We start from the raw sequence: 23,650 nt of genomic DNA on the forward strand, positions 1-23,650 counted from the left end.
TTAGTACCGTTGTTGTACTTACATTTTAAGTTTTGAGACACTGACACAAAATGTAACATCAATAAACCTAAATCACACCAGAAATGATATGCTTCTCTGAACAGCTTTCATAAGATCACGTCTATTGAAATAGTTTTTATAGTTTTACTCCAGTACTACAAGACAACTGTGGGAAGAGTATTCATTTTACATACACGATTAAGAAATATTAGGTCTGCAGTTTATAAAACATCTAAGATGATCTCATTAGCATTTAAAGTCAGTAGAAAGAAATACATTTTATTCATACTAAATTTGATGCAACAGAAAAGGCCGAAAGCACGATGTAAATATTCTTTATTCGTCGAAATAATTTTTTGGCATGTTTACCTGATTGCTTTAAGTAAAAAGAGTCCAGATTAAATAAAAACATACATGACAGGATGTAAACAAGGGCTGGATCGAGAGAAACTGATGTTAAATGTCATTCTTGATTAATTACACAAAAGATTAAGTAGGACTAAATATTAAAAGTGTGTGGCAGACGGCCGACAGCAGCAGAAGACCACTATAAGCTCCTGTGAACTAAGATGAACATTAACACAAAACTGGACAATGACAGTGAAAAGTGAAGAAAAAAAAAGTACACCCTGTCTACAGTACAGGCTGATATGAAGATGTGCACAGTATTTTCCTCGGCACACAATTAGCAGCAGTTAAAGCATCACACGAACACCATGCGTCTACATTTTTTGCTGACCAGAGGGACACTTCATGGACGCAAGGAATCCTTATTCAAATGTATATCGCAGCAAGATTTGGAGTCCGACATGGATCTATTAAGGTGTTTCAGGTCTTTTCAGTGACATGCAGAGTTCAGCTATGTGGCACCTTAAGGATGAGATGTAGAAAAAGGTTTTGTTTTGTTTGTTTTGTGCGAAAGTGGTTCCACAAACTGAACCAACATCCAGGTGGAACATTTCCAACACCTACATGGATCAATGACATCCAGGCACTTCACTCGTTAGGTCACATGTTGAAAAGCAGTCCGGTTGTGAAGCTGGAAGAAGTTCTTATATTTGTCCATGCCAGAATAAAAAAAGAAAAATGAAAACAATAACACACAGCAAGTAAATACTCTAAAAGTAGCAGTTACAATTAACAGCATATTGTTTTATTTCTATGAACAATTAACAACTTGTTATACATGTGAATTGATACCGGAAGCAGCTACTTTGTCTGTACAACTTTTGTAAAGGGTAGACGTGTGGGGGGTAAAAGTCTTCATTGTCAAAAAGATAAATTCATTGGGAAAACAACAACTAAGTTTATGACCCCCAAAAAAAAACTAGCATAAAAATGCTTTGCAGGGTTGTGGCATTGATGGTTGACTTCAATTTACCACAAATTCCCCAAAATAACCATAGAAAAGACAAGGTATTTCATTTGGATTTTCAAATATACTGTACCTGAGAGCAGCAGATATTACAGTATGGCTTCATTTTCAACATTCAGATCTTTTGTTAGATATTGAAATATTTAACTAGTAGGACATTTACTACTATACCATGCTTAGTCCTGCCAGTGTTTAATACTCAAGAGAGTTGAGTAAGAGAGTTTCCATTTTGAGACATTTCATCCAAAATACCTTATGATCTACAAAAAATAAAATTCCGTATCATGGCTTCAAATGTGTATTTTCTTCTGCAAAGTTCAATTGTTTCAAAAAGGCTCCAATGAGTTTGGCATTACTTTCGGTAACTTAAATATACAGTATAGAGATCAGTCATTTTCTTGGTTTGTTTGTGTGTGTAAGGCAAACTGTGAGATAAATGCTCAGACAGTTGGACACCAAATATCTCTATAGTGGAAAAAACACATTTAAAGTCTGTTAGGGGTGCTTCTTTTGGCATGATTTGGGTTTAAGTGATGCATCTTTTAGACACAAATGTTTCTTCCAAAGACTTTGGAATGATTATGACCTGCAAGTTTAATGACAGTACATTGTCTACAATTAGGTTAAAATCATACCTGATTAAAAAACAGCTAGACATGATATGAAAACCCAAACATTAATTTGGCATTTTGCTTTTAAAACTGCTTAATCCAAGGTAACAATTAAATGGTTTGGATTCAACAAATTGCTCTCACATTTAATCATCCCATAATTCCAAATGCATTGCACAAAACATGCCGTAACGACTCCCTGTCAGAACAAGCACTCATACTTACAGAAACACGCTCATAAAGCAGCTAATTTTACTGACTTTGCTTCACAGAGTAACTGTTTATGCAGTGCACTACTCTTTTTTTGGAGACTTTCTGAGCATTATTTTCCAGACTATCACTCTCACCACTGAGTGTCAGTAACACACCGTTGATTGAAGAAGTACAGCAGACCTCTGGTAATGAGCACAGTGTGGCTGCACTGCAGCCTGTGAGAGTGGCGCTACATATCTGCTGACATATATACTATTGCTGATTAGAGGGTGCACTTGTTTGCTGGAGTCTGCTCTGATTTGATTTTTACATTCTTTATTCTGGTGAGATCCTTTTTTTTGGAACTGTATGTTGAACTTTACTGCGATTGTCTAAAATTGTGTTTCACCTATACAAACCTATGGTTAATGGTAATTCTAAAGCACTTCTTTGAGGCACGCATGTAATATTAACATACATTATTTCGATCATTCTTACAGCATGAGGAAGCCACAGTCACCTTCTACAGTGGAGTGACTTTTCCAGTAACATCTTGGAGCCTGCTGATGTGGAGGTATTATTTATTAAATGGTCTCCAAAAATGTACCAGAGCTCAATCATTCGTCCATGCTTGGATCTCTCCACTCAGTTTTCTACTACTCTGCTCAGCCACTGAGGGGGTGCAGGTCCACTCTGACCTTCTCCCCAGTGCTCATCATGCCAATCGTGGGATACAAGCCTCCTACAGGTAAGGCCACTTCCCTCCGGCCCACCACCTTTGCATTTCTTGTAAAGAACACCTGTTCGAACACAAGGGGGAAGCAAGGAGATAATGTGAATATTTTGCACCGAAGGTTTAAGAGTCCACGGTTTTAATATTCCCAGATTTTGACAGCATCTCACCGTGACCTTCCTCCCCTCCAAATCTTCTCCCTCATCCTCCTCATCTTCATTGCTCGCATACAATTCATTCTGAACCTCACTGGGTTTGGGAATCACATCGAGGTCCCAGTCGTCAACGTCATCTGAACAGGAATAGAAAGAGAGGTGATCAGAGATTACACACGATGATGCACAGTGCTCTGGAGACAATATAAACATGTTCACCTCCACCGTCGAGGCTGTAGTCACGTGGAAACATGATCCCGCAGCCCATAATGTCTCCTTCAAAGCAGCGCGGTCCAAACGCGTCCCCGACCCCACTGCCCTGGAACAACTTTCCATCATCTACAAAGAACAACAGGGACGCTTATTAGTGCTTCATGTCACATGCATGAGAGAGTTTGATACAATCAAGACAACATCTGCCATTGCTAACATGTACACACATATTTTTGTTTGGTTGAGCAACCGACTGGTCCTTCTTAGCCAACACACATATTGTACATGCACACAAACTAATTGCCACTCACTCCAACAGGTAATTTAGGGTTGCATGATTTGGACTGTGGGAGGAAACCAGAGCAACCAGAGGAAACCCACGTAGACACAGGGAAGAACATGCATCAACTATTAAGTTGGAACAATAATGCTCGTAAGTTTATTGGGAACTAGTTTCAGCAATGCACTGTTCTGGCTGGTGGAAGCCAAAGAAAGCTACATGGAAATCATAAAGAACCTTTTAAATATTTAATTATTACCGACAAGGCTACCAAAAATAATACTAACACATCTGTACTTTCTGCCGTTGCCAAAAAACACGAGTGACAATTTGGTGCCATTACCAATTTGATTGCTGTACACTACCACTGTGTACACATCGACAGATCATCATGCACCATCACAATCAGCCAACACTCACCTGCATGATAGGCTATAGACCCTCTGCTCCAACCCGGATGTCTGTTTTTGGGGTAGTCCTGTGAGACAAAAGCAAAAGTGACTTTTTAGCACATCAGCTAATCTGAACAATGTCTCCATCCATTTCTTTTTCATTTTTTATGTATTGATGGACATTCTGGGGAAATTTCTCTTCTTCTCTCCCTCTCGTTTTCTGTCTTGAATGGGGCAGACTGACTAAAAATGTACCACAAAAGCAAAAATGTTGCCATTGTGTGTAGCCTTTGGCATCCAGAAATGTCAGTGTTTAGACTGACATTTAGGAATCCAAGCTGATGGATGATCTCAGATAGCTGCAGAAACAACATGAAAGCTCTGAGATAACACCAAACCAGGTGTTGTTGTCTCACACACCTGTATATAGGATCAATCTAATTTATGTTTTAATTGGGATATCTCAACAAAGACTAGCAGACGTATTTATTGCGTGTTTAGCCTAATTAAATTTGGGCTTCCACACCATACAGACTTGATGATCTGCATACAAAATTACATCATCTATGATCACTAAAATAATACAGTTAATTGAGAGTAATAAAAGTGATTTGTAACTGGAATTTTTTCAGAGGCCAGGAATCTTTAAAAACACAACTGTGTCTGTGTTTATAGTGCAAACTCCATACCAAATGTTAGCAGGGTCTCTGGATGATTTGGAGCAGTAGTTAAAAAGTCTGCTCACTGTACTTGTTTATTCCTAATTTGCCAGCAAGTGAATATATATAATTTCATGTGACATGTAAAACCCACAACATAATCTTCTCCTGATTTATAAGTATTTGCTTCTTCAAATAGAACTACGTGCATTTTCTATGTAGCGTTGGGCACCCTAAAGTGTTGTTTCTACAAAGATGGTTTGTGGGACAAACAACAAACCAACATAATCTTTAACCAAGCAATGCGACACTGATCAGCTGATTCACCTGTAGACTACGTGACTTTGAGTTGGATTTTACTTTAATAAAAACAGAATGGGAAGTGTAAAGTCTAAGTAACCATATAAGCCCCTGTAAACAGAGCACTGATGTGATTATGGGTACAGCAACAGGTGAGAAAAGTAGATAAGACTGAAGGAAAACCACAGAACTAAAGAGATAAGGTGCGTAGAAAACAGAGACGATAGGACTTTACCCCGAAGCGACAAAAGGGAAAGGAATGCACCATAAACAATTGCTTCTTCATCCAATACAAGCAGCCTCTGAGCGACTAGTAACGGTTAAGCATGTATTACCCAGAGACTGAGCGAGACACCTTTGTTTAGACATCTGTAGCGAGAGGTAAATGCTTCCCATCAGTAGACTGGTGCGTCTTGCAGGAGATGACGGAGGATGGAACAAAACCTCAGGAATGACCGTTTGATGTATTTATAATGCTACACCAAAACCGCAGGCACGTTGAGAAAAACAATTCCTGGAAAACAATCAGCGAAATGACAGAGCTCTATTCTCCACACAGTATGACCTGAGGGCACAACGTGCCCACACCTCACACAGTAACTACCGGCGGAGGAGTCAGGGGGAGCTTAATGTCAAGGATGAGTGCACCAACAGTGATCCACCACCTCCCAGGCTGAGAGCACCATCACAGCTGGCAAAACAGCAGTGTGATTAGCAAGACTGAAGCTCAATCAATTAGCATCCAATAACTGAGAATCCCAGCGAGGGCAGCACAATCATTTCATATCTGCTGTTTAAATGCCACGATGATGGCTGCATCCCCCTGCCACCATTCTGCTGTTTTAATTCAAACAGGATGTGCACACGAATTCATTAGATTTTCATGTGAGGCCAAAAGCAGCCGGTTGCAATTCTGATGTGTAAACATTCAACAAGTCTTCTCTCAGACCCGACTTATTTCCAAAATATGGATCATCTCTCGATGTCATAATTTGTGATTTAATACCAACTAATTAATTAGGACATCAACCTTTAATTGTTTAGCCTGAGGATCTTCGGCATACCTTTAATTCTTTTCTATTCATCCCATCTTGTGTACAGTGACTGACTGTGTGAAAAGAGGAAGTAAAATAAAGCAGGAACTGAAAGAATCTAAGACAAAACATCAGATACTCTCAACTAATCCCATGCCTAACCTTTCATATGCTCGACTGCAGTGTTCTAGTTGACATGGTAGATTAGCATGTAAACCGATCAACCTGCTTTCTATGGAAAACCAGATGTGAGGGTAAAATGAGACAATATTTATTCTGTTGTTAGCTTTTCCTCTTTCCATCACTCAGACTGGAAACAGTGAGAGCAGTGGTGCATATGATGGAGAGCGATGACGAGGTGTGTGTGTGTGTGTGTGTGTGTGTGTGTGTGTGTGTGTGTAGTGTGTGTAGTGTGTGGTACCAACAGATAACCACAGAGTGTGCAGTTAGTAACACGGTGTGTCGATGAGGAGGCTCTTACCCTGCGTGCCAGCCCCAGGGCAATGTAACACTTCTCTCCAGCATCTGTGATCTCCAGTTCATAGTAGTGGAAGCGTGTGTTGAGAGGCCGACGGGCCTGAGCCAAGCCCACGTCCACGATGCTCTTCCCTTTGCCCATGTACTCCAGCAGCTGTGGAAATAACACAGACACATACAGTTACCTGCCCAGCACCAAACAGCAGACAGACAAAGTTAGCAAGTAGCTAATTGATAAATATATTGGAGCATGTATCACGTAAAGAGACACATATTTCTCTCATGAGTTCAACAACAACACTAAAAGGAGAAGGAATATTGGATTTACATTCATGGGGTGTGATAGGTGAAATAATCAAGCCTGCATGTACTCAAATGTATTTTCATATTTCATATGTTCTATAATGTGTTTTTATGATGGAGGAAGAAGATCACAGTGAGGCTAAGAGGCCCCGTGCGTGCGATGGTGGCATCTGGTTCAGATGTTTAAGTTAATAACAAATTAGAGTAACTAATTGACTAACTGATTGAGTAACAAATGGCCTTTAGAAGGGGCTACAGGATGTTTGAGTCTATTAGAGTAGGGGGACCTGTCAGTATTAGGATGAGATCATGAATAAGGGTTTCCTGATGGGCGGCCCCAGAAAGTATAAAATGTATGTTCAATCCTAAGATCGGGACACTTTGGGTACATGCAGCTTGTGTGTGTACACAGGGTTATCTCCTTTGTTCAATATTGAATAAAGCTGCCTATAATCTGAAATCATCGTAGTCGTCATATGTGAACATCTCCATCATCCATTTCCAGAGAGTTCAATCTCTCAGGGTGGCCAAAAACATGACTGCAAAATAAATGCCAATGTTGCTTCATGTACTGCTGGATGTGTGGATGCAGACACTTTTTTGGCTAAAAGCTGTTGTTACTGCATACACTACGCCTTAGCTACAACAACTTTGTAAAATGATAATATGTCTATAATACATATTTTAGTCAAAGAAATGAAAAGTTGAATTCATAACTAATAAAACACACCCTTGCTCAATTCAATACACTCAGGGGTTTTGGCTATACAGCAATATCTATGTCTATCTAGGTTAGCTTATGTTAGCTAACTAAAGTAGATAGGAGTATATAACAAACAATACCGCGTCAGGTGACTTCATGACCCTTCTTTACTTACGGTTGTGTTACGGTTACATTATGTTTTAGCATATAGCATCCTCTCATGTTTGTCACTTTTGGCCACAGTAGCTGCTGTTCACAAAAGGTTACAGATCCCTTTAAGTAGTATATCTGTCTCATATAGAGAGCCGAAGTCCTGCCCTACTTCAAAAAGTAGTTTCTGTGCCACTGGCCTCTAAAACGCGTTATGCAGCACTTGTGTTTTTTCTGAAACCGCTCAAACCGTGTGACAAGAATTACTTTCTGTATTTGCTATTCCATGCAAACTCATTAAATAAACATGCTTTTAGATTTAAACCTCGCAGTCATTTGAGTCTTATTATTATTTAGATAAATAAATGGAAACACTATCTAGCTTTAGTCAAGCAGGCTGTTAAACCTAATGTATGATTAGGCATGTTAAAAATAGCTTAAAGCAAGAAATAATTTACCTCTGGGAAATTTAGAAAAAATGTTTATGGAAAGGCAGGGTGGGTATAATCTGAGAGAAGAACTGAACTTTAAAAAGCTCAAAATAAGAACAACTTTAAAAAGTTTGTGCATCACGATCTCTGGGGTGAGTTTGTGGAAACCATTCCGGAGCAGGTGCTAAAACATTGTACAAACATTATACAGTTTAAATAATTATATATGTATTATATTTGTACTGGAGTGGGTGATTGGGGTAATGGGTTGTTTGGTGCAAAATGTAAAAAATGTTTGGTAGGTGTTTAAAATTATATATATATATATATATATATATATATATATATATATATATATAAATGCATATTTGTTATCTTGCTATCTCAGCTATGAATATATAATATAAAATGTATGATATATACATATACAAAATGTATAATATATACAGGAACTATTTAAAGTTGAATGAGGGGTGGGAACAATGCATGCATCGGCTTTGTCCCGCTCTTTTTTGGACAGATTGAACATATTGTTTGTAACACTTTATAGATCCTTTTGGTGTGTTGCTACACACTTATTGTCTTTTTATATTTGATTTTATTGTTGTTATTTTTTGTTTGAAATAAAAGAAAGAAAGAAAGAAAGTTTACTCAAATTATTATAACAACCCCAAAAACTCCTGGGTTCATCCCAGACTGTACACTGCATTTCACTGCTAGTCATATCATGTCTGACATGGCTGCTGCCTCCCTCTCAAGTTGGATAGAGATGGGAGTTGAATAAGATGAAAGAGCATGTTTTATTCACACATTATCCTATTAGGGACGTTGGATGATGAGGTGAAAAACTAGGTCATAACGTCATGCAATCCTTTCTTCTGGAAAAATGGGGCAGGGTTTGGATTTGTCATCCCTGCGAACTGTTTGGGTACTAAAAGCAAAGCTAGAGCAACACAACAGAGAGAACTGTTTACTGCATGCAGCAGAGGACATTGACACCAACAAAGCAGAGTCCATTTCCAGAGTGAACTTCCCAAATGTCATCAAAGCAGTAGATGAACTCTGTGAGTGTCTAGGCCCAACATCTCGTTGCCAACATGGTTGCCAATTAGCAACGTTAAATTCACTCTTCTTTCATCAACAAACAGCAGGTTGTGTGAAATTTTAAAAATAAACCAATAGTATTGAAAACGTGTGTGATCTCATTAAATCCAACCACTGTCATTTCAGCACTAATAATAATAATAATAATAATAATAATATTAATAATAATAATAATAATAATAATAATGTGACGCTAGTTTATTTGCTTGAATCTTAAATCATACACCTACTTTAAATAAATAAGATATATTCCAAGTCTCATCCATCAGAATTTACAGGCTGATTCATTTTCAGAGAACTTGTGTTTTCTCATACTCCTCCTCCTCTTCCCTTTCTGGCAGTATATAAGCACAACCTCAAGAGGTAAACAGTTGCTCTGGTGCAATTGCAAATAGATGAAGAAACCCAGAAACCACAATGCCTAATAAAGCATGTTTCTACAAAGCAGTCCGGTTCAGTTCAGTTCGGTTATTTATTCGCTTACACTGTCAAAAGTTGTGGATGGTACCAATAGAACCGCTCTGTTACATCCCGTTTATTTCGTCACAATAACAAAGTTTTTCAGCTTGTTTCTCAGCGCATGGCTGTCCATCTAGTAACAACCCTGCCTACATTTAAGAGTAGGGTCTATGGTGGAACAGAATCAAAGCAGATCCAGTGTTTAGTACATGTCCATTCGGGTTACGTACGGCTCTAAAGGTACTATACCGAAAGTGTTTGATGGAAGCGTAGCTAAAGTGCAAATCCTGTAATTTAAAAACTTAAATATCACATAAAAAATATTGAGCCTTGAAATTCCACAGAAAAGCACCACTCTTGCTTTGTTAATAACATGTTTTATTTTTTGGAGCGTGTGATTGATGATGCAGGGAGATCAGACAGCGGTTTGTGAGCCCTGCGTTCATACAGGACAGGGCCAAATTTGTAGAAATTAAGGATAATTAAATGTGTGGGTGGCATACAGGTACTGCCTAAGGGCTATTCAGCTGCAATCCCTTCCCATCCCCTTTCTATTGAGGTTTTGCATCAACGCCTGAGTCAGACACAAACACTGCAGTCCTACCGTCACAAGGAGGGGTGGAGTGAGAGGTCAAGCAGTACTTTAGAGAAATATTGGTCTCTTCTTATCAGGCATTTAGGAAAAAGCAAATATTTATGTCTATAGTTGTATATTTATGAGATTTGGTTAAGACTTGCAATCTAAACATTTGCACCCTGATTTAGATTTGACCCGGATCCACCAGTTCCATATAGGCTTACTGATACTGTGTTTGTGGACAGATTTCATATTTAACTTTTTGATCAATTCCCGTTGCAGTTATTCACTTCCAACAATTTTGAATAAAACGATCGGAGAAGACAGAGGCAGACTTAATAGGTGTCTGTGCGTGTCCGGACTTGGACATGTTGGCCAGAGTATACACTGCACTGGTTCAAGTTCTCCACAAACTCTTTGTTAAAAGTACTCCACCGATTTAATATTGTCTCACAACCATGGTGATATTTAAAAAAAAATCTAAATCGATGAAGCAGAATCAGAACAGTTCTTTTCTACACATTGTTCTTCTTTGTCAAAACCTGGCACCTACATTAGCCACACTGCAACTCTAACTGCTGACAGTCAGGTTGGCGATTTGGGTGTGTTATGCAGCTAATGTAGCCTCAAGCAGAGATGAGTAGCGAACTACAGAGATCTGGTAAATTTGCTTCTTTCTAACTCCTCACTTCCAGATTTTCAAATTTATCAGACGTCACACAGCTCTCTCTGGAGCCTCAAAATGCTTTATACAACTTTTTTTTTTTTAAAGTGCTCATATTATGCTCATTTTCAGGTTCATAATTGTATTTAGAGGTTGCACCAGAATAGGTTTACATGGTTTAATTTTTCAAAAAACAGCATATTTTTGTTGTACTGCACATTGCTGCAGTTCTTCTTTTCACCCTGTGTGTTGAGTTCTCTGTTTCAGCTACCGAGTGAGGCTCACACTCTCACTTCTGTTCCATCTTTGTTGGGAGTCGCACATGCGCACTACCTAGGTAAGAAAAACTAGCTAATGTCAACTTTAAAATGTGGTTGAGGAGTCAAGATTCAAACATCGGTTAGCAGCCATCCTTAATTAAAGCTTTCTGATGTATTCCAGACCAATAATCTGGTGTACGAAGATTCTCGTTCTGCTTCATCCTCCCAACCAATCATTACACAGTATTTACCTTTCAAGGGAAACAACCGGTCACATTTTTAGTTTACTGTATATTTAATGTCCCTGACTGGCAGACCTGAATACAAAAGATCTTGAAAAAAAAGAATGTCCATTTTTGAATACATTTTTCCTTTTGTCTATCTCTCAGCAACAGGACTTACCATGCCGGTCACTTTGACGTCATGGAGACGGCCCCAGTCCTCTTCATGACTATCCACAATCATCTGTCCATCATCTTCCTCCATCCCACATTCAGCGTTCAGGTCCAGCTGCACTTCTTCCCCCAAAGAGTGCATTCCCACGGCCGGGTAGAGAGCATCAGGAGATGCTGGGATTTCCACACTGCCGACCTTGGCACACATTCAGATACCGTATTGTTTAGGGAAAGGTAGCTGGGAACTCTGTATACATTCACAAATACAATTATAGCGGTGAATAAATTCTGTCTAAGGTGAAGTAATATGATGGTAACAAAGCACTTACCTCTTTGCCATTTTTGGTAAAAAACACAGTTAGCTGTCTATCATCAGAGTCCAGAGATACTCCGCAGCCGATTCTGTCACCTCTGCAGCATTTTGGGCCAAACTGCTGTCCGAAAGTGTTGCCATTATACAGCCTGTGGAAAGACAAGTTGGGGAGGTTGAATGGCTACTCAGGTCTGTTGTATTACAAATATCAGCTAGAGATGATCATTCACACTTTTGTATCATCCTGGCTAGACTACTGCAATTCCTGACCTGGGTCGCTAACAGCCGGGGCAGGACAAATTATGTGACTGGTTGGAAATGACAGTGGGGCAGTCGTCACAGGGTGCCGCCTATGTTCACCGCACACTTTAAAAAACAACAACATACATTTTGTCTCACTGTGCTTTACGCTGGGTTTTCACAATAGACTAGATAGAATATAAATCTAGGATGTTCACAGGCAGCGTCAACAACAGTTCAATTCATTTCTGAGCAGTCCGCTGGCAGTGGGTGCCCGGATGTTCACTAGTCTGCCTTTTGCAAGTTTTCCAGGCGAAACTGCCTGTAAAAACCCAGCGTTAAAACGTATGAAATCATTTTGTTTAATCCTCTTGGCACCGCCACTCTTACTCCCTCTCTCTCACTCGAGACGTCTGCAGACTACAGTTCAGAGCGGCTGCTGGGTAGCGCGAATTTCTCGCTGTTTTTCTCTGACTTTTAAAAAAAAATGAGCTGTGAAGCCAACAGCAAAGCCCAACTTTACTTTTAATGAAATCAAACAAAGAGAAATGTTCTCCCCTCGTCGTAAAATAGTCGATACAAGAGTAACCTACTTCCTTGTCCAGCTGCTGCAATAAATATGCAGAGGAGGAGAAATCACTGTACATCTGAGAAGTGTTTGATGGTCATTTATTTGTGCTTTTTAAAACATTAGTTCTGCTGGTATACAGATGGACTGGAGTATATGATGTTATAGTGCGGAACTCGTGCGGAACTCGGAAGCCGAAGCTGGGAATGACGTCACCCCCGAGTTGAATGCGTTCCATTTACAAGTCGGATTTTCACTGTTTTCATTAACTCTAGCCAGGTTAGCCATTGTTAGCAACAACACATTACGCTGTTTTTTGTGCATGCAAACAGCGTAACAATATGTCCACAGACAGAAGATGGACAGCACTGTGTGTACGACTGATTTAGTGAGACACAAATAACACAGAAGTGCTTATAACTGTTTGTTACTACAGCTTTCACAACTGTTGATGCACGGAGCAGCCAGGTTGGATTTTTAGCTCGGGGTACCCGGTGGTTGCTCGAGTTCCGAGCTCGGAAATCCGAGGTCAGGGGGCGTGCTTTGACCTCGGAAAATCTGAGTTCAGAGTACAAATGGAACACACTATTAGCTGTTCATTGAATATGACATGAAAGCCCCGCCCATTTCTAGCACTTAAGGTAATTGTTATGCATTGCTCCCGGGTTGACCCAGGTGATCTCTGAATTGTCATGACCAGGGATACCCATGTAGACTGGCTTGGTATGAATTTCCAAAAGGAGGGCTGAACGCTGATCAGACAGCCCAAGCCTGGTAGGTGGTGTGAAAGAGGTATAAGTAATATAATCTCTAAATGGCCAGTATGGACAGGAGGAATGATTACAGCCAGCAAAACCTGTTTCAACATTCATATGGGCACCTGGCTATTGTTAAGACAGTTATAAGACAGACAGGAAAACAATTGTGAACCTAACCTTTAAGAACATGTTCTGTGAGCTTGTGTATGTACAGTATAACATTACGTTGGGTCAGAAGTACATTATTCTGCTCCATCTCCATGTATCATTAAGAGTGTATAATGTATGTAAAGAAAATCGTCATTGTCACATACTTGCCATCATCAGCATGAAAAGCCACAGAGTGTGGGAGCCAGCCGGGCTGATGGTCCAGCTTGTAGAGCTGAGGTACCAAACCAACGGCAATCATTCCCCTCACTCCTGTATCGATAATGGTCACCTGCAAACACCACAGGTTCAATTATCACCCAGAAACAAGAGAGGAAGTATCACTGCAGTTAAAATGCAGCTTTATAGAGACTCCAAAACCAGAAACGGATTATCTTTGGAAAGTCTTCAAACAGTAATATAATCAAATTTTCCCTTATTTTTTATCTGCAAACAAACACATTTTCAAAATTGTGAGCATAAAAACGCAGTTTCTTCTAAATAATATGATTCATTTCATTCTTGCTCTGACACATCTTAGGATGTCAAACTTGAATTCACAAAAAGCCGTTTTAACAACCAGAGCAATGAGTCATCTACTCATTACATACCATGTGTGGGAGGCGTATATATTGTGCATAAGCAGAGAAAGATAAGGCAGAGGAAGATAAGGTAAGGGTGAAGTACATAGCTGTCTTTTTCTTTTAATCAGAACTTTTCATTTGGTGGATTTTGTCATACAGATATATCAAATAACACGCACGGTACTAGTATGTTATGTTGATAAATAAACAGCTTTTAAGCAAGCAACGTAATCCTGTTCATACAGCTAATTTATATTTCAATCAACAGACACAGCCATGCTACCTGCTCTGCTAAGCTGAACCTATGTTTTAAGCTAAATGCTAATGCTAGCATTTAGGGGTGACCCCGAATAGTCGAATATTCGATGCTTTGATCAAAGCAGCCTGATTCGACTGCCAATCTCACAGTCAAATCTTCGCAGAGGCGGTATGAAACGAGGATCATGCCATTTTGGCTATATGGGGGTGCTCAATGTCTGATTTTACATAGAACTACCCATTTTCTCCCATCAAGTTAATTAGAATGATATAAATATCAACATACAATGACGTAAATAAAAATGTGAAAATTACAAAGTGAAAAATAGCTTCGGGAAGAAACTTGTTTTGGTGGAACAAAGGACGGTTGAAAAAAAGGACATACGGCTAGTCGACGATAGCCAAGTATTGACAATTCTGATTCGACTATGTAAATTCTTAGTCGGGGATACCCCTAATAGCATGGCAACGTGCTCACAATGACAACGCTACCACGCTGTTGATTAGCAGGTATAATGTTTGTTCGCCATCTTAGTTTTGCATGTTAGCATGCTAATTAGCATTAAGCACAAAGTACAGCTGAGGCTTATGGGAATAGCATTTGTTTTGCAGGTATTTAGCTATAAACTAAAGTATTGGAAAAAATGTTATGCTGGTGCTGCTACCGGTGTAGGGGATCACCAAAGACAGAGGGACTCTTATTCTCTGCAGGCCATGAATGTCTCTATAAAATGTCATGGCAATCCATCCAGTAGTTGTTGAGACATTTCAAGTGGATAGTCCACCTCGTAGCGTTACAGATTTTATGGTAGGAAAATCAAACATGGTGACATCAAAATGCCCATTTGAGTGCTGCAGGCCTATTTGCCATAAAAGCTTTCGGTTTCTTCTCCTTCAGGGTTTTTTACGTGCCATCACATTTTGCTTTTGGGTTGGCACTGCTTCTCTTTTCACTTCATTGAAGTTTTCCAAACCATATAGCATATCTTTGTTAAAAACTGCATGTTGTTTCAAAGTGAAAACCCTGAAGTAAAGAGCTGGCCTTTACCATTGTTATCATAACTGAATACTGACCATATGACATCATCCCTAGGGAGCTGTACATGGAATCACTGCTATCGGAGCACTGCTGGCAAATGCAGGGCGAGGAGCAGAGGAAACTTTTAAGTTATTTCCCATGACCTCAACAATGGCCTATTGAGTGAGGATAAGCCCCTTTTTTTCTGTGTCAGTGTAAGAAATGCAGATGAACCCTGAAATCTACCATCAGATCAACAATCAGCATCCACTTCACTATCATTTATTAGCCTACTTGTCCATTTACGCAAATCGCTTCCTCCCTCCTCCTACATGACTCCCACAAAGTGAGTCACAGGGATGAAGCATACGCAAGTTTAAAAGGTTGAGAGGGTTAGTTAAGGTTTCACTACACGTCAGACCGGGGCAGGATGTGTGTGCTAGGCAAGTTTGAACATGGTTTATTGTGAGAAACAGTCACTGTCCTGGGATGTTTGGTGTCTAGACTACCAAGAACCGTGAAATAAACAAACCAGCACATGATTTGTAATGAGCTGCGACTTACTGTATTTGGCTTTGTGAAACTAGTTTGTCAGGCAAGCCCCTGTATTAGATTAAGTCAGTTCACCCATCAAGTCAAAATCACCACAGAAACTTGTATATACTGCATCTGCATGCAGCAGTTGTAAATGCAGTGTTACAGTACGTAAGAGAGCACTGACCCTTCATACTGTCTGACAGAGATTTTGCTGACTGTTAGCTGAGGTTGTTTACAAATAAAGAATCTGACTCAGCTGGTGTCAACAGCACAGTATTGTATATTTTAGCCACCTGGCAGCAACTAAGACTTGTGACTGGCATTTTAGCACAATATCATGCAAGTAGCCATCGAGTGCATAGTTCACGTTTTGAAACGAAGATTGAAAGTTACAAAGCCAGACGTCAAACAACTCATGCAGATAATGAATTTTCTGCAAATAAATTGCAGGAAATGTGTGCGACTTGAGTGAGTACATGTACTGAGTTACTGGAAGACTAAAGCTCTTCCTACTTGGTTTCTCCTCTGATCCAAAAATACATTGCTGTCTCTTCTTAATGACAAAGGTTTTACAATAAAGAAATATGCGATCAAAAAACAATGTATTGACCCTAACTGAACTTGGTAAGTTGAATGAACAGTGTGTCAACATCAAAGTTGTTCGAAAAGAGATCTGTTGCTATTTTCTGGGCTGGGGCGGAGACTTAATTGCTGACGCTGCTTCTGAATTTGGTGTAAAAGATTTTGGCATAATAGCTTTAGTAATCAACACTGTACTCCCATTGTCCCAGCGCACAATGTAGAAAGAGCTGCCAGGTGATTCAACACATTTATTTCCAAGCTAAAAGATCTTTGTTTCTGATAAAAGTGCTGTTGCCAGAAGGTGTCAAGATTTTTTTTTTTCAGTGCGGCTCAGCGAGATGAAGACTAGCAGTCAGACACAATGGCCTGCCAAGTCTCCTGTCATCACCTCAGAACAAGGGCTGTGTCCTAAATCCATAATAAATACTAATGCTTTAAAGTTAACACTATATACTACTCTTCACAGTACAGTTTTGACAGTTAGTGTACAAAAAAATGAATGTAATTTATCATATTCTACGCGCAGGGAATGAAACAAGATGTGAATCACTGCTCACAGTTTCAAATATACTGCAGAAGTTTTTACCAAACACTAATACTTAATTTTTTGTTGTTGTCTGAAATGTATTTGAGCTGAAAACTCTGGTACAATGTCTTGTGGTTGAAAACTGTTATTTCCAGTTCAGAGGAGCTCCTTCATTTCAGTGGTGTACTGTATTGTGGGACATCAATACCACAAAAAACAATTAATTTGTATGCATACTAGTATCCTTGATTATATTCAATTCTGTAAAACCTCCACTGGGAACGCATTACAAACTCAAAACCCCTGTAAAATGAGTGTGGAAATGCAGACACAGTACTTCACAGTAGAAACACCCTGTACATACTATATGTTTGCATATAGTATGTACAGCTTACACTCTTGATTAATTCCCAGGAATATTCACTTCTATCTTCATTTGTTATGTTAAAACATAAACAAAGACAGTGGATGTAAAATAGCCTCCAGGCTAATTCTGGCACATTTGTCCCTGACAAATAAACCTGAATTAAATAAATAAATACCAAAAATGTTGTGTACTGTCAAAAGTAGACAGCTGTGCAGTCAACAGAGTACAGAGTATAACTAGTGAGAATGGCTGAAAACCTGCTGGACTGATGATGCTTATTTGTGTTCACAAGGATATTACACTAGCAGTTAATCAACAATGAAGCTGTAGTACATAACCCCCTCCCCAGCTCAGGTTTGAGTTCAGTTTGGGTTCATCATTGAACATCACAGTGAGACTAGTGAGGACACAGTGTAAAGAATTATTGTAAATCAGTCAGGTAAAATCAAATAACTAAATGACAAGTGTGTGGCTGTAACATTGAACTGATCAACTCTTACTTCAAAATAGCGATTTCTTCTTGACAATGGCCTGGCTGCCACAAAACAGCCAACTTCATCTGAATTCCCATGATACCTACAAAGAGATGCAAAAAGAAAAAGAAAATATATTCAATCAATTAATCAATTAATGTATCACCTCAACTGTAGTGTATTTAATCTATTATGATGTTTTCCCTGTCAGGTTATGTCATTAAAGCCAGAGGGAATCAGGTAAACACGTTTTCACAGTCAGGATTTGTTGGTCCTTTTTAAATTCATAACTCAGTATTTTAATACAAAAGCATTTAAGTGTGGATTATTATTTTATTATTTTAAAATAGACTATTACTATAATCATGACTTCTGACAAATGCAAGCAAAGTGGGATGCTAATGCAGCAAGCAAAGGTAGAGCTCTAGCATAACAAATAATGGACTTAACCATATTACAAATCTGTGTCTCCAGTTCAAACAGTCATGGTGGCATTGCTCATCACTGTTACCTGAGTATGTCCCCGTCTCTAAGCATCCTTTTCAGCCGCTCCCGGTATCGCACCGCTCGCACTTCACCAATTTCTCGAATTCGCCTCCTCCAGTTCAGAAAGCGATAATGAATGTTTATGTCGTCCATGTCTGAAAATCATTACAATCTAAGACACAGGGAAATAAATCACAAAAATGTATTACTGCTTTAGAGCAGGTCAACTAACATTATATATTTATTGAAATACAATGTAATTTGTTTCTGATGATATTTTAGACTAAAATATTCAACTACAAGGGCCTGGCTTTGATCCTCAGGCTAAAGCCTTACTGCGAAGAGTTGGTGAGTTTGTTTTTCCATTTACGTTTAATCCCACATTCCAGAGACAAGCAAAGGCCTGGACAGTGATTGTACACTGCCAACAGGCACACACACTACATTACTCCCCTATTTGTGTTGGTCAGGTGTCTCCCTTGGGTGTTTTCCACCCCATGTGAACTTCACCTGACTCGAGCATAGACTTAAACTTCTGTTAATGCCTGTGTATAAAAGACACTCTTGACTCAGTGATGTGTTTCTGGTCTTTCTCTACCTGAAGTACTGCAAACATAAATGCCAATATTTGAACTTAAAGGTCCCATTGCATGAAAATTTCACTTTATGAGGTTTTTTTAACATTAATATGAGTTCGGGAAAGAGACTTCATATACAATATTAGGGGACCACTAAGGTCTATGTATAAGCATCCAAAAAGCACCATGTCATGGGACCTTTGTCTCACTGGTCTATGACTGCAACAAATTATAATTGTTATTATTTATCATATCAATCTGCCAATAATTTTCTCAGTCAATCAATCAATCAATCAATCAAACAATCAATCAATCGTTTAGTCATAAGTCAAAACAGAATGAAAAATTCCCATCACAAAATTAAAACCTGAAAATAAATCTGTTATTAGGCTAATATATTAATATTCGCAGATTATTTTCTGTCCATCAATTAATCAATTAATGTATCACCTCAACCGTGTATTTAATCTATTATGATGTTTTCCCTGTCAGGTTATGTCATTAAAGCCAGAGGGAATCAGGTAAACACGTTTTCACAGTCAGGATTTGTTGGTCCTTTTTAAATTCATAACTCAGTATTTTAATACAAAAGCATTTAAGTGTGGATTATTATTTTAGCTGGCTCAGTGGTGGATCATCATTACACAAGCGTACGGAGCCCCACGTAGTATTACACGGACTGACGTAGGGATAAAATAGTTTCGTTCACTGAATATGTTGTGTGTTCCTGGAAATGATGGGCTAATTTTTTGTGAAGATAAAACAAAGTTACCAACGTAAATATGACTAAAAAGTAGTTAAGGATCTAACCGGTAATGTGTTTTGATAAAGTAAACAAATATGCGAGCTATCGCCTCATGTTATTATTTGTATCGTGTTAACTTCTCTGCTTTACCCTTTTACGAGCCTACCCTAAATGCCGCATCGTATTTCCCAAACTACAGGCAGGACTCGGTTGGCCGGCTAGCTGCTTTCAGCTTTACAAAATTATCGCTAATAATGTACTGTAAATATGACTGTATCTCAGGTTATAGTCAAACTACTCAAAGCCTATCTGTCTCATGATGGTTCCTTACTGTTTTAAAACTTGTAACGCGTCGTCCTTCGGTTTTTCTTCCAATTTTAAGGAGATGAAGTCTGTCACTTTATGTCCAACCTGCGCCGTCGGAAGTCCCGCCCTCTCAACCAATCACATGAGAGGATAAATACAGTGTGTGTGTGTGTGTGTGTGTGTGTAGTCCTTAACCTGTGCACTGCCGTGTGTTAATGTAGTCTTTCAAAAGGCTTCTTTCTGTGGTTTTACAGTTGATGTTGTACATGTGTAACCTGAGGAGTACAAATAGGCTACTGTGTGTCGACATACAGTAAAATCTGGATCGAAATTTTTTTTAAGATGTTAAGATCTTAACAAGAAAAAAAAGAAGCATTGTCCCCTCACCAGTTTTTTATAAAAAAGTTGTTTTTATTTTATACAAAATAAATAATGAAAGTTGACATGTCTAGGAGAACCCTTTTTGTCTATATTAATACCTGTGCATAACTACAAAACAATTTAAACAATAAAAATGGCTTTAAAGTTTGTATGTACACAACTATGATTGGTTATGGTTTACTGGCTTGCCATGGTATACTTTTTATCCAAATCAATCCTAACCTCCATAATTTCTGGCCCAAAACTGTGCATAACTCATGTTATATATTCCGTAGCCAATGCACTTTGCCTTTGTAGGGCTGTAAGTAGCCTATTGCTTTACTTTTGGAATGGCAACAATCACAGAGTAGCTAAAGTTGGGCTGTTTAGTCACAATAAGCGGGATATTGTATTGAAGTTTGCTTGGAACATCTTTTTCCCGGGTTAATAATCTGTGAGAATTATAAAGAAAAGAAAGACAGGGATTGTTTAGAACCAAAAATCATTCTGTCAGTGATGCAATGTGGCCCTTTCATTTTCATTTAATGTTTCTCCTATCACAGGGTTATCTAATGGTAATGTGATATTTATCTATGTCATTTTTTTGGAAATGGAATTAAGAAACTGTTACATAAAATATGCAAAAATAAAAGAACATGGGACTTTTTTCCCCCATCAAAACATCAAAATACATTATCCCAATAATGAACAAAACCCCTATGAATTCAGTATCATCCCCAGAGGCCTAATACATCCTAACATAGGACAAATCAAATAATTCAGTTGTTTCACTGTGTTAATGTGTTTTCAAGTAGTTTTAATGATATTTAAGTTATGTGAATGTATTTCTGTATTGGCTTACATTTATAACTATATTGTATTTCTGAGATGAAGTGGTCACAAGCTGTGTATTAAGACTGAAGAGATTGTGTCTTCTAATTTAACCTGTTTGTGACTCACAGCCAGTGGAATTTACAGGGTGGGACATTATGCTCGTGGCTATTAATGTCTTAGTCATCCAACCTCGAGTGGCACTCCTTCAGAGTCGGCCATTCTCTTTAAATCTTTAGCCCTGCAGTTACAGACTCTGTAAACACGCTCTGAGAACAAAGTGTTTGTTTAGTGGTTGTTATTTAAAGAAAAGTCAAAACAATGTCAAAAACAAGGATGAAAAGTATGGAAGTAACTAAATACCTTTACTCCTTATTATATTTCATAAGGACAGTAAGATTATTCATACTTTTTTTTTTTTTAAACTCGTTTCTTTTTACTTAATTTATGTGCATTTTAAATCATCCTCAGAATACTGTGTTGGCTTTACTTTTCCATTTTGTAATTGTGTATTTTTGTTCTTTTACTGTCATTTTTGTTTTCAACTACCGGTGGTGATGAATTCTGTATAGACAGATGACAATATCCAAATTTATGTATATTTTTTTATGATTTAAAAAAAGCAGTGATTTTTTAAAACTTAAATGGTGAAGCTGAGCAGTGATTGGTTGGTTACATGAAAGTGTCACCTGTGTAAATAAATGACCCCCTCAGTGGGGAAAAAGGCAGAGCAATGGAATAACATACAGAGGGATCACTAGTGATTTATGTCGGCGTAGAAACACATTACTATCCTGCAAGATGAAAAACAACAAATGGTATGAGCATGCGTGAGTGTGTGTCAGAGACAAGGGGGAACGGGGTGTGCTCAGCTGTGTGGAAATGAGAGGGAAAACTAACATTCTCCATCACGTACCCTCCCATACCTTTCCCCACTGGTTTCGACTCTTTAAAAGCTGCTGCGGTGGTGTCTGACAGCCTCATTATCACTTTGCCTTGGCTCGAGGGAATTACTATCCACCTTTCGACACACATGCAAACTGCAGTCAGTGGAACTAAACTAAGATAGTGCAAAAGAGGGATCAGAAGTCCTCAGCAAGTCAGTTGTAAGAGACTTGACTGTTAACGTTTATTAGTGGACAACTTGCATTGTGAGATGCTTCTGTATTTTAACATCCTGGCGCTGCTCCTCCTGCAGCCGGCTCAGTCAAGCCCAATGCCGCTGACCACACCATCCAGAGGATGTCCCACCTGTAAACCAAAGTCCACACAGAGTCGGCCGGCTGTAGATTTAAATGCCACTGCTCCGGGCGTTGGAGAACCATGCGGGGTCTACATTCTGAGCTGTGCCCATGGTCTACGTTGTGCACCTTCAGAGGATGAACCGAGGCCCCTCCGTGCCCTGCTGGAAGGCAGGGGAGTCTGCATTAATGCCAGCAGCATCGGCCCGGCTGAAAACATCCATACCGTAGGTAAGACGAAATTCAGGTTTCAGTAGGTGAGGTTCATGGTGTAATGAATTTTCAACACCATCACTCACCATTTGCTAATTTATTTGTCAGTTTTCGACAGAGTGACGCCCTTACCTTTCACAGTCAATCAATCCTGCTATTATGTGACCATGAGTCTGAATAGTCAAGAGGAACTTTGAATAGAGAAACACACCTGTTTTTACACAATGAGTTTCTTTTGCTGCTCAGGCACAGACAAGCTCTTACATTAAAACAGGAGATGTAATGAAACCAGTAGATTGCATGAAAAATGATTTTATGGCTCAGTTGCTGCAGTATAACCATTGGTTTTCTTATCAAGATAGGTCTGACTAGTGCTTTTAGTATCATTAGTGCTAGTAGTTAACTAAGAGTGAAGTACATTACACATGCTAAATGTCTGTCTGTATCTGATATCTTAGACCCAGCTCCTACTGAGGATCCAGATGAGGTAAAAAAAAATCCTATCTTAATAATTTAGACAAACCATACATAAATTACACTCAATCAGGCACTCACATGTATCTGTTAAACTCCTCCTACAGGCTCCATGTCGTAAACTGCTAACCACACTTATTCAAGGTCTTGATGCCCATTTAATTAAGTCAAATCATGATATCTACATGCCTAACTGTGACAAGCGTGGTTTCTTCAGGAAGAAGCAGGTGAGTTTGCAAAAAAGATGAATTATAGGAAATCACATTAACAAGACTTTTCTATAGACCTACGGCTGTATTTGTTTGTTCTGTTTGTGCAGTGTTGGTCTTCTCGAGGTAAGCGGCGTGGCAAGTGCTGGTGTGTGGATCCGAACGGCATGCCTGTCTCCTCAAACACTAAACAGAAGGGCGGCCTGAGTTGTTAAAATGCATGAAGCCTGGACTGAAGCAGGAGAGGCTGAAGCTTCATTACCGACATGAGATAAAGATGAAGGAACACCAATAGAGAGTCTAAAGGAGCTCAACACAATCTCGCATCCCATTCTCCACCAGCCAGAAACCGCTCTCCAATGAAAAGGG

The 23,650-nt window shown here is 39.0% G+C and overlaps 2 protein-coding genes across 3 annotated transcripts; one reads left to right on the forward strand and one right to left on the reverse strand.

Moving 5' to 3' along the window:
• Window positions 1–319: 319 nt before the first annotated feature.
• LOC114554076 (SPRY domain-containing protein 3) lies at window positions 320–20,074 on the reverse strand. 2 transcript variants are annotated; one of them, XM_028575669.1, is made up of 11 exons: window positions 19,979–20,074; window positions 18,350–18,479; window positions 17,866–17,941; window positions 13,661–13,785; window positions 11,797–11,929; window positions 11,475–11,663; window positions 6,426–6,575; window positions 3,980–4,037; window positions 3,286–3,405; window positions 3,082–3,203; window positions 320–2,978 (listed from the first exon to the last, which is right to left on the reverse strand). In XM_028575669.1, the coding sequence occupies exons 2-11, from the start codon at window positions 18,475–18,477 to the stop codon at window positions 2,844–2,846; spliced, it is 1,236 nt and encodes a 411-aa protein (XP_028431470.1). In that variant the 5' UTR covers window positions 18,478–18,479; window positions 19,979–20,074; the 3' UTR covers window positions 320–2,843. The 2 variants fall into 2 exon arrangements, with proteins under 2 accessions (XP_028431470.1, XP_028431469.1); XM_028575668.1 differs by having other exon boundaries at window positions 18,350–18,496.
• Window positions 20,075–22,300: 2,226 nt separating this feature from the next.
• Window positions 22,301–23,496, forward strand: LOC114554908 (insulin-like growth factor-binding protein 3). The gene is made up of 4 exons (XM_028576982.1): window positions 22,301–22,616; window positions 23,057–23,085; window positions 23,180–23,299; window positions 23,392–23,496. Exons 1-4 carry the CDS (start codon window positions 22,301–22,303, stop codon window positions 23,494–23,496), a joined length of 570 nt encoding a protein of 189 aa, XP_028432783.1.
• The last annotated feature ends 154 nt before the right edge of the window (window positions 23,497–23,650 follow it).

This window comes from Perca flavescens, chromosome 4, assembly GCF_004354835.1.
Source record: "Perca flavescens isolate YP-PL-M2 chromosome 4, PFLA_1.0, whole genome shotgun sequence".
In the NCBI taxonomy this organism is placed as follows: Eukaryota; Metazoa; Chordata; class Actinopteri; order Perciformes; family Percidae; genus Perca; species Perca flavescens.